Below are 12,332 nucleotides of genomic sequence, written 5' to 3'. Positions count from 1 at the left end.
GTTTTTGCAAGATCTACTTGCATATGATTTCAAATTCCTTACAACTAATAGATAGAGAAAGGTTTTTGAGCTATTATTTGTGGGTAACTGCTCTGAGTAGGAGCAATACTTAATGCAACACTTGAAAGCACCGAAAACATAAAGAATAGTTCCTACAACAATCACGAATTTAGGACCATTTATTTGGTATTTTCCATAAAATAAAAAAACAATAACAAAATAACAAAATAACAAAATAACAAAATAACAAAAAACAAAACAAAACAAAAGCAAAAACAGAACACAATTTTATGACATACCAAAAAGTCGATTTAAGACTAACTTCTGGTCTGATCAGTTGATGGAACTGAAGGGACAAGGACTTGGGGGTAATGAAACTTGAAGTATTCCTTCAAGCATAAGCATAACCTGTTTCATGGTGGGTCTTACATGTGGGTTTTCTTGGAGGCACCAAATGGCAACCATCACAAATCTCTCAACGATTTTCATATCTTCCATGGCCTCTTTGTCATTTTTAACCAGATAATCTAATTTCCCTTCCAAATAACGGTCATAAACCCAATCTGTCAAAATTCTCTTCTCTTCCTCATCAATTTCCATATCTACATTTCTCCTACAGCAAATGATTTCTAGCAGCAACACACCAAAACTGTACACATCGACCTTCACAGACACGGGTGCAGACCTGAACCATTCAGGAGCAACGTAGCCTTTTGTTCCTCTGATATTTGTTTTTGTATGGCTTTGATTGATTAGCAAAAGCTTTGCCAATCCAAACTCAGAAATCTGAGCATTGCAATACTCATCCAGAAGTATGTTTTGAGGCTTTATGTCGCAGTGGATGATCTGCGTCCTGCATTCCTCGTGCAAGTAAACAAGTCCTCTTGCGATCCCACATGCAATTTGTGTCCTCTGTTTCCAATTGGGTTTTAGATCTCCAAATAGAAATCTTGCTAAAGTGCCATTTCCCAAGAACTCATACACCAGCAACCTGTGTTGTTTCTCATCACAATAACCGACTAGGCGGACAAGATTCTTGTGATGTGTTTGGCTTATAATGTCAACTTCTGCTTTGAATTCTTTGTCGCTGTCTTCGAAAACTCTGTCTAACATCTTGACAGCAATCAGACCAGTTGATCTCGTTTCGCCTTTGTAAACTATCCCACAAGATCCCCTGCCTAGCTCTTCCTTAAATCCATTTGTGGCCTCTGTCAACTCCTTGTAGGTAAATTGCCGCAATCTACTTTCGACAGAGGTGTCATTTGGAGAAATTTCAACTGCAAGGAGCTTCCTATTGAAGATGCAAAAGAAACCCATACGTGCTGCCCCCACAAATATGACCAACACAGAACTGCCTAAGAGTACAGACAACACCACAATAACCAATGTGTTCTTGTCCTTTGCTGGGACTTTTGGACTTGGAGGAGGAAGTGGGATTACATGAGGCGAATTATAAGCTGTTTTGATATAAGTTATGGTATATGATTCAACTCTCCCATTGGAAAGTGGAGGCCTCTTCTTCCAACAGAGCGCAAAGGGGCTATAAACGACTGCTGCACAAAAACAATCATGCAAACATTCATTTTTGCAGCTCTCCCTATCAGTAGAGCTAAGCACCTCATAATCGGTAAATGGAAAATTAACATCTGATTTCTCCTGCATGAAGTGGTTCTCCGGGTAGATTTGCCTCGAACTACCATCACAACCCAGTAAGAAATTTGGTCTGCAGCCACTATATGCATCATCTGGATTGACCAAAGAATAACCATTTGGGCATGTGCAATTTGCCCTTCTATCAGATTGGGTTGAGCATATACTGTTAAACCCACATACTCCACCTCCCCTAGCTCCATTTACGTCCCAGCATACATTGTTCGGTATTGATTTTAAGGTTCTCCATGTTTCATTCGCAGCAGACGGATCTTTGGAGTGAGAGTTTATGGTAAGAGCCCCATCAAAATTAAGAGTGACTCTCATATAGTAGTCCAAAGGATCTGAGATTGGATTTTCCAGTTTCGAAACAAAGATTTTGCTTCCATTTTCTGTCAATACATGCAAGCCCGACGAATCAAGCTTGTTACGGAATTGGGAGAAAAAACAAATAGCAACGGAAACAAAGAAAGCGAAGGACAAACACACAATTAACGTGGAAACCTTTGACGGGAAAAACCACGGGCAGGGAGAAGCAAATCCAATATCGAAAAATTGGTACAAAGTTGAGCAAAATTGCGCGATACCCTCAAACCCCAATTACAGCCGAAAAACCCCAAAAGCATCAAAAAAATATATTGTACGGAAGACACCTTAAAAGGGCCTATCGGCCCGAGACCTCCGCTTCCACCACAGAGCCCCAAATTTTTCTCCAAAAATTAGTTTCACCAAATGGGTCGCACCGCAAGCTTTTCGGATCGGATCAACAAGAATTCGGGTCACTAACTCTAACAAAGCTCAACTTGGTTACCAGGATCCGATGTATCACCCTTGGAATCTTATGTATCATAAGATTGGTTTCCCGGCAAATTTATGGTAATAAGCTCAGCGATACCATTATTAGCCAAACGAAACTGGAATCTTCTCGGTGTGAAGTCGGTGTCACTTGTTCTGGCAGAAAGAGAACCACCTAACTTCATGATCTGAGAAGGCAACAGCGTATCAGTGGGATAGTTGAAGCTCTCCCATATGGGTCTATTAAAATTATCCAACAGCATAAAGTTGCCTGTATCATTCATCACAGCATAGTTTACTTCAGCAGAACTCGTTTTTCCAGAGTTCCATAATGTTTGAGCACCGTTTTTTAGCACGAGAGCACTGTCAGAAGTTAGCTCGAGTTTGGAATTCCTTGGAACCGGTTTACCTTTATTTGCATTTGCATACCAAACTGGGGTGAATTGGGCGGATAGTTTGTGATACCAAATGGCAAGTACGAAGGCATCATCGTCAAGCTGATGGAATCCAAATGCAAAATCTTCAGAAGGTGAAAGCCATAAATAATTATTGCTTCCTGCAGTCAGAGAAGTTGGAACATTTATTTTGCCGTTGGTTTGAGCAACGACAACGGAAAGGGGAAGTTGGAGAAGAAGAAGAAAAAGGATAGCCATTAATGGTCAATGAATTTCAAGGACAAAGCTACTAGCTTATCATTTGCAGCATGGGGAACTTTATTAAGAAAAAAAAAAAAAAAAGAAATTGCAAAAAACTGGAATTTATATGGTATACGTACACATGTTGAAAAATTCAATCTGCTTTTTTTTTTTTTTTTTTATTATTATTTTTATGGAGGCATTTAGTTGAATTGTATTTGGTTGAACTTGAGAAAAAGGACATTCAAAAAGATTGGAAATTATACTTATACGTGTTGGAAAAGCATTTAATTGATTTGTATTTAGTTGGTAAACGTGTTGCAAAAATCAAACCACATTTTATTGATTTGTATTAAGCTGGACTTAGTTTTTTTTTGTGGCTTTTTGATTAGTTATGAATAATAATAATATCAAACTTTATGGCATTTGTATTTGAGTTATTAACATTTAATCGTTTAGAAAACTGGCAATGACTAAAAAGAGGCACGGCGTTTCTTTTTTCGTTTATGACTGTGTTGAGAAGAAATGTTCCAGTGTAAATGAGTTATATTGCCTCGTGCTTGTTTAATTTATAAGAAACTGAACATATCATTTACTTCCAGAGTTGTAAAATACTATAAAACAAGGGATTATTTTGACATTTTGAACAACTTTGGCATTTTTGTCAATGTGAAAATATTGATATTCTTTTTGTGCCGTAGGGGCAAATGCCAAGATTAAGACCTCCCAGTCTTGGAGTTTGATATTTCCATCCGCTATTCACGCCGGTTGACTTGTGGTCAATTGGCAGTCTTCCTCAATGTGGCAAGGTTCATTCCGTGTTTATGACTCTGTTCGAGAAAAATGTTGCAAGTACAAATTAGATTATATAGTACATTGGACTTATTATAAACATATATTTGCTTTTAAAGATTGGAATATAATATTTATAAAAAAATCAAGAATTACTTCTGACATTTTGAATCAAATTATATTCAAAACAAAAATAAATATGAATTTTTGAAGTGATTCTTTGCTTTGTGCAAGTCACATAAACCCAAACTCATTTTTTTCATTTGCTTTTTTTTCTTTCTTAGGAATCCTGAAGAAAAAGAGGAATTATTCGTTATCTTAATTTTTTAACTTTGCAACATAACCTTAATTTTTTGTTGGTTTTTTGTTGCTTTGATTCATAAGCAAAAGCTTTAGCCAATTACCTGACAATAGGTTCCAAATAAGTGAAACTTCATCATACTTTGTGTACAATGGAGTATATTTCTCCATTTCTTCTCTTCAACATAATTTTTTTTTTTTTAAAGTACATTATGATAAACTCTTTTTTTTAAGTATATATGTTTTACTAATTATTTATTATATATTATGCCAATTTAAAAACTTAATTTAAACAATTAATAAAAATAAAAACCTTAAAAGTACATTACGTGGTTGTAAATAAAGAATTACTCTGACAAACTTTCGATCAACTCAATATAATATATATCCGTTTTTCTTTTTTTTTTAGTGTCATAGTGTCAAAGATACTCCAATTCATTGTATAATTTTACATCTCATATTATATCTTTTCTTTTTTTTTTTTGGTGTCCAATTAAATAATTAAACAATGTATTTTTATCAAATAAAATTAGACAATATATATTATATAATTTTTCAAATATAATAATATATTGAAAACGACCCATTAATAAATTTTGTTCCTCATTAGCCGGTTCTGAGAAATTTTCTCATCATATAACAGATTTGTTATACATGTTGAAAAATGTGACTATAATTGAATTGTAATTGGAATTTCTTTCTTTTTTTCTTTTTTCTTTTTTTTTTTGGCTTAACTAGAACAATCAAGAAGAAAAGTTTCAGCATCAATATTATTAGAAATTTAATAATCAAAATTCAAAGAAAAAGGGAGAGAAAAAATTTGAAGATAACTAATAATATTATTAAATTGAGTGGTTCTGTGTATAGATTACATTAATTATCATTTAGAAAATGAAATGAAAAAGCAACTACTTTAATGCATATCTAACACAGAATACGTATTAAAATTAGGAACAAAAGAATATATATATATATATATATATATATGTATATATGTATATATTTGAAAGATAATCAATAATATTATCAAATTGAATGCCTTTATGAATGCATTATATTAAGTTTTTAATTATCATTTATAAAATGAAATAAAAATGGAATTACTTTAACACATATGCAACATATAATATATGCATTACGTTCCAATACAACCTGGACTTTATTGGCCAAGATAAAATTATTAACCTTTTATGTATATATCTATACATGGTGAAAATGGGACCGCAATTGGACTTTAAATGTGAATTGTAATTGGAATTTTTTTTTTTTTTTTTTTTTTGGGCTTAACTGGAACAATCAATTTTTTTTTTTTTTAATTTTGTTAAAAACATCAAAGCAGAAAAGTTTCAGCATCGATATTATTAGAGATTTAAATAATTGAAAAAGCAACAACGTAGAACACGCAGCCACGGACCACCTTGACTTTGACTTTGGGAAAAGGAGGGTGTCCGAGAAGCGAGGACCGCTGGATCACCTGGACAAAGAGGGGCAGCTCTACCTACGAACTTCTCGGAGGGCATTTTCATCAACGTGGAAATATTCACCTGCAAGGCTCGGCGTTTCATTTTTCGAGCAACAGAGGAAAACACCATGGCCCACGAGATAAATTCCATGCCTTATTCACTCTCCGCTTGTGGGCCATGGCCTTTCTTCATTTAAACAATCTCTCAGGGATGGCTTGGTGGATGTGGGACAAGAATATCAAGGTTTATCTCTATTAAATAAGATTAGTATATTTTAAGTACTATATTTACTTTTTAAGAATTGGAAAATGATATAAAAATCAAGGATTACTTTGACCCTCTGAACCAAAATTTAGTAGTCAAATTATATTCAAAACAGATTTAAAAAAATAAGTGTGAACTTTTAAAGCGATTTTTTTGCTTTATATTCTTTTGAGTTCATATTGACTTGTGTGTGCCACATAAACCTAAACTCAATTATTTTTTCATTTGTTTTTTATTTCTTTTCTTACATTATTTCTTAACCCAATTTTTTCTTGCAAAATACCCTTAAATTTTTTGTTGGTGTTTTTGTATGGCTTTGATTAATTAGCAAAAGCATGCAAATAAATGAGTCCTTTTACAATCCCAAATGCTATTTCTTCTGTCCTCCGTCTCCAGCTGGGTTGTTGTTTCTCCTCACAATTATCTGACAATGTAAGGTTCCAAGCAAGTGAAACCTTCATCATAGTTTGTTTACAATATTGAAGCATATTTTTTCATCTCTTTATATTATATTGAATGTTGTATTATCGTTTCGCCTTCAATTGGACAAAAGTAGAATCTTTGTATCAATATTTTGAATGAACTTGGATGTGATTGGAACATTGGTTTTTTAGTTTGAACCCAAATCCTTTATCTGTCTCTGTTGTATGTTTGGGTTTTTTTTTTTTTTTTTTTAACATGATGAAAGCGATAATTACTTGTAATTTCATAATTTCATAGCTTACAACAAAACAAGCAAAGAATTGATCCTTATTTTTTTAGTTTTCTACGTTTAGTTTCTTAAAGAAAAAAATTGAAAAAAAAAGTTACACTGTAATAAACTTTTTGTTAGTATATATGTTTTAATATCTACTTATTATATTATGCCTACTTAAAAACTTTATTAATTTAAACAATTAGTCAAAAAAGAAAAACTAAAAGTACTTTAGGTTGCTTGTACATAAAACCCTATTCTGATAAACTTCTGGTTAACTCAATAAAATAGATTTGCTTACAGAAACATTATAAAAAAAATAAAAATAAAAATAAAAAGATCGACTTTGGAAAACATGCACGAAGAAAACAATTGTATTTAATGATTGTACATGATGTAGTGTAGTACAACGAAATATTAATAACCGAACACAACTTAATTTCATGGGTACTCCAATTATCATTTTATGATTTTACATCTCATACTCCAATTCATTTTGTGGTTTCACATCTCTTATTATAAATTTTTTTTTTTGGTCCCAAAATTAAAAGATGCATATCTTTTCTTTATTAAAAAAGAAATATTATCTGAAATTATATTCTATAATTAAACAATATATTTTTATCAAAAAGAAGATAAACAATATATTCAACAATATATTGATATAGTTTTTCAAATATAAGAAAATATTTAAAACGACCCCATAACAAATTTTGTTCCTCATCAGCCGGCGGGTCCTTTGAAATTTCTTCATCATATACATAGCATGGAAAGACTTGATTTGAAGGATAGTAATTGAGATTGTAAAAGGGTTTACATTGAAATTCAAATTCAACATTCCAATTTCTAATCATACATCGTAAAAGATCTCACTGCATTTAATTGCATTTTGGAGTTATTTATGCTTAATATTAGTTATGGACATACACGCCTTGACTGGAACAATCAGCCAGCGGTCCTCAAAATTCATGGAAATTTTGGGCATTTTATTTTATGGCTTCTATTATTCTGAATTTCATTTAATTGTTTAGAAGATAGAGCAACTAAAACTGCTTTAGAATATCGCGAAATTATTGCATATGGAAGGAAGAGACTCATTGGGTAGAATCCTTTCTTTCTCCCCTCTCTTATTCCTTATTCCTTAGAAAACAAAGATTAAACCACTAAAAGTAAAAATAAAAAATTGAAATAAGAATTTATTTGTTTATTTTTATGTATGAATTCCACGAACAATCTATTTTCACAAACCATCAAAAAACTAAATCCAGAATTTTCAAAAAATACAAGTAATCCTTAAAACTTGGTAACTTTCCAAAACCTTTCTATTAGTACTCGACATATTATAGAAAGAGAAATGTTAAAGTACCTAAATGTTCACCAAAATAATGAAATAAATTGATGTATTACTTCTTAAATAATACTAGATATACTAATGACTCGACAAAGAGCTTTACCAAGCGATATTTATCATTATATTATTTGCTTATATTCAGTCACATGTATTATTTAAAGGATTTACTTATTCATATTTAAGAAATATTAAAATTTTAATCTAAAAATTTAAAAAAAATGTTAAAATCTCATGTCACTTACAATACAACAAAAATATAAATCAACAACATGCCTTGCATGTTGCTAATAGGATTTAACAACATCCTTGAGTATGTTTTCTATCAACACGTGGTTAAAATTATTAGCTTCTAATAATACACAATATATGTTCTCAAAACATTTAGCAACACACTAATTTTGTAGCTAAATAGCTAAATGCATGTAGTCAATGCATTCTTTAACAGCATAAGTAGAATGTCGGATACTGTCTGGCACCATTAGTATATCATATGGTGCATCAAATATCTTTTTCATATATATATATATATATATGTGTGTGTGTGTGTGTATATATATATTATATTATGTTTGTATATACCACACTATATAGGGACAACAATCCAATTCAGCCCATGAATAACTTAGCTTCGTAATTCTACTGCCTACAAGTCTAGGGGGTAGGATGACCATTTTAGGCAATTACCTCAGACCATATTAGTTACAGTGTACTTGCGACAGCTGATATATAGGATTGTGTATTAGTATGTTATATGGTATCGTATGTGTCTCCACTACATACAAGTGTGCATATTTCGTAGTATATTTATAAATTTTAAAATGTTGTTTTACTTTATTTTATTTTATCTTATCTATTTGTGATTATAATTTCTATTATTATTTTTATTTGTTGTTGTTGTTATTATTATTATTACTATTATTATTATTGAAATTATTAATTGTCATGGGATTATTATTATCTGTCATCAATGACTTTTTGTTATTATTACTATTTATCATTGTTATTGTTATTAATATCATTGTTGTTATTATTATTATTATCATCATTTATCATTGATATTATTGTTAATTATTATCGTAATTGTTATTTTTAATTATTGTGATTATTATTATTATTGTTACTAATATTGTTATTGTTATTATTTATTTATTATTATTATTATCATAATTATTTGTCATTGTTTTGCTTCTTCTTCTTCTTCTTATTGTTATTATTATTATTATCATCATCATCATCATTATTGCAATTACCATTGTATTTATTATTATTATTATTATTTATGATTATTTTTATTGTTATTATCATGTATTATTACTATTATTATTATTGTACGGCAGCCTTCAAACAAATATTACAGCCTTAGGGTTGTATTATAACTTTCAAGCAAATATAATAGCTTTCAAGCAAGTGTGGTAACCCTCGAACAAGTTGTATTACTATTATCACCTTCAAGCAAATATAAAAGCTTTCAAGTAAGTGTGGTAGCCCTCGAACAAGTTGTATTACTATTATTAATTTTGTTTTATTTCCTTTTAATCTACATTTATGCATCTGGTATGTCTGTAAAATGATATAAAATTATAGTGCTGCACTAAGTGGGTGATGTGAGCGAACATGAGTATTTAAATGTATTCTTCGTTTATTAAATTATTTCTAGTATATATATTCTCATACTTTATTATTGAAATACTATCTTTTTGTGGAAAATCTTGTAGTAGGTAGGAGAGATAAGATGGTATGATATAGGAGTGTGTTTTTATGCAAGGAATTTTTAGGGTATACTCAATCTTTAAGAGAGATGCTATCGGATTTTTCATAAGACGTTCTAATAGGGTTTCCCTGGGATCAAAGCTTATCTAGTGTTCGGACAAGGTATTCTAGATGGGTCTTGATACTTTGTAAAAAGTTAAAGTACTTATTGAAGAGATGGGGATTCGATACAATCTTACTTCCTATATGCATTACATTTGATCCAAGTGGCAAATCCTCGAACATGGTATTCCAAACTAATATTTAAGCTTTGCTCAATAGAATTTGTAATCCACCCTAAGAGCTCTAGGTAGGGGTGGCATCTATTCAATTTGATTGGCTTGTTGCTTTTTCTTTTTGCTTTTTCTTTTTTTTTTTTTGGGGGGGGGGGGGGGGGGGGGGGGGGGAGGGGGTGATGGAACCAAGTCAAACCAAAACATTAAAAAAGCCAAGCCAAATCAAACCAATCATCATCTATTCAATTTGGTCGAATTGGACTTTGGCCCTATACCCTATTTTTTATCATTTTTATTTTTATTTCTTTAAAAAATATTAGTATTTTTTTAATAATTTGAATTTAATACTATTAATATTTTAAACTAAATAATTAAAAATCATAAAATATATTTAAAATATGATTAATTATAATAAAAGCATATATAAAAAAATTGTAATTATATATGTGAATGGTTCAATTCAATTTGATTTGAATATAAATTTGTTCAAACTATATCGAACCAACCAAGAGACACAAACCAAATGAAACTAACCGATTTAGAGTGGTTGGTTCGAATCGATTTATGCTCATCCCTAACTCTAGGTGTCACCCTACAAATAGCCAAGACAATGCCAATTTGGTGGAACATTTGTTATTGAAAAAGTTAATGAAAAACTACAAACTTTTCATTAACAATTATAGGACAATTTGATTAAGAAAAGAAGAAATACAAAAAAATAATATAATGTATAGATTATAAAGTTTTTCTCTTTATCATAGCAGTGAGATGCATGTTGATTTGGTAAATATTAATTGGTTGTATTTAATTTTGTTTATTTTTTAATTAAAAATTTAATTTGAAAAAATAAACTATTTAATAGTAATTAATTAAATTCTCATGCAACAATACATGCCATAAATATTTTTTTATTAATGATGATAAATAGCATTTCTCTACATAATAATGTATGTATGATTTCTTTCTTAAAAAAAAAAAATAAAACACATATATGATTTCTGAGAGCTAGTCAATATGACCCATTATTTAAATTGGGCTAAACACATGTATTATTACTATTATTATTATTATATGGCAGCCTTTAGACAAGTATTATAGCCTTCAAGCAAATATAATAGCTTTAGAGCAAGTGTGGTAACCCTTGAACAAGTTGCACTACTATTATTATTAATATTACTAATATTAATTTTGTTTTATCACCTTTTAATCTACATTTATGCATCCGGTGTGTCTGTAAAATGATATAAAAATGTCGTACTACACTAAATAGGTAATGTGAGCAGACGTGAATATTTAAATATATTCTTTGTTTTATTAAATTATTTCTAATATATATATATATATATATATTCTTATACTTTGTTATTGAAATACTGTCTTTTATGGAAAACCTTGTAGTAGGTAAGGGGGTTAAGATGGTATAATATAAAAATGTGTTTTTATGCAGAAAATTTTTAGGACATGCTCAACCTTTAAGGGAAATGCTGTTGGATTTTCTATACGATGTTTTGGTAGGGTTTCCCTAAAATAAAAGCTTATCTAGTGTTCGAATAAGAGATTCTGGATGAGTCCTGATACTTTATAAAATGTTAAAGTACTTATTGAAAAGATGGGGATTCCATACAATCTTACTTCTTGTATGCATTACATTTGAGCTCATCATTTGATCCAAGTGGTAAATCCTCAAACATGGTATTCCAAACTAATATATAAGGTTTGCTCAATAGAATTTGTAATCAACCCTAAAAGCTCTAGGTAGGGGTGGCATCGATTCCATTTGATTGGCTTTTTGCTTTTTCTTTTTTCTTTTTTATTTTTATTTAAAACCAAAACATTAAAAAAGCCAAGCCAAATCAAACCAATCATCATCTATTCAATTTGGTCAATTTGGACTTTGGCCCTATACCCTATTTTTTATCATTTTTATTTTTATTTCTTTAAAAAAATATTACTATTTTTTTAATAATTTGAATTTAATATTATTAATATTTTAAACTAAATAATTAAAAATCATAAAATATATGTAAAATATGATTAATTATAATAAAAACATATATAAAAAAAAAATTGTAATTATATATGTGAATGGTTCACTTCAATTTGATTTGAATAAAAATTTGTTCAAACTGTATCGAACCAACCAAGAGACACAAACCAAATGAAACTAAACCAATTTTGGTTGGTTGGTTCGAATCGATTTATGCTCATCCCTAACTCCAGGTGGCACCCTACAAATAACCAAGACAATGCCAATTTGGTAGAACATTTGTTATTGAAAAAGCTAATGAAAAACTACAACTTTTCATTAACAATTATAGGACAACTTCGATTAAGAAAAGAAGAAATACAAAAAATAATAAAATTTATATATAATAAAGTATTGCTCTTTATCATAGCAGTGAG

At 30.2% G+C, this 12,332-nt stretch overlaps 1 protein-coding gene across 1 annotated transcript; it reads right to left on the bottom strand.

Moving 5' to 3' along the window:
• Positions 1–305: 305 nt before the first annotated feature.
• LOC107429200 (G-type lectin S-receptor-like serine/threonine-protein kinase LECRK2) lies at positions 306–3,139 on the bottom strand. The gene is made up of 2 exons (XM_060813157.1): positions 2,493–3,139; positions 306–2,073 (listed from the first exon to the last, which is right to left on the bottom strand). Exons 1-2 carry the CDS (start codon positions 3,096–3,098, stop codon positions 334–336), a joined length of 2,346 nt encoding a protein of 781 aa, XP_060669140.1. The 5' UTR covers positions 3,099–3,139; the 3' UTR covers positions 306–333.
• Positions 3,140–12,332: the final 9,193 nt, after the last annotated feature.

This window comes from Ziziphus jujuba, chromosome 12, assembly GCF_031755915.1.
Source record: "Ziziphus jujuba cultivar Dongzao chromosome 12, ASM3175591v1".
Classification (NCBI taxonomy): Eukaryota; Viridiplantae; Streptophyta; class Magnoliopsida; order Rosales; family Rhamnaceae; genus Ziziphus; species Ziziphus jujuba.
This window is presented reverse-complemented; position numbering and strand designations above follow the sequence as displayed.

Coding starts and splice junctions, on each gene's coding strand:
- LOC107429200 (XM_060813157.1), bottom strand. CDS start 3,098: ATGGCTATCCTTTTTCTTCTTCTTCTCCAACTTCCCCTTTCCGTTGTC. Junction 2,074..2,492: donor GAAACCAATCTTATGATACA/TAAGATTCCAAG, acceptor TTCCGTAACAAG/CTTGATTCGTCGGGCTTGCA.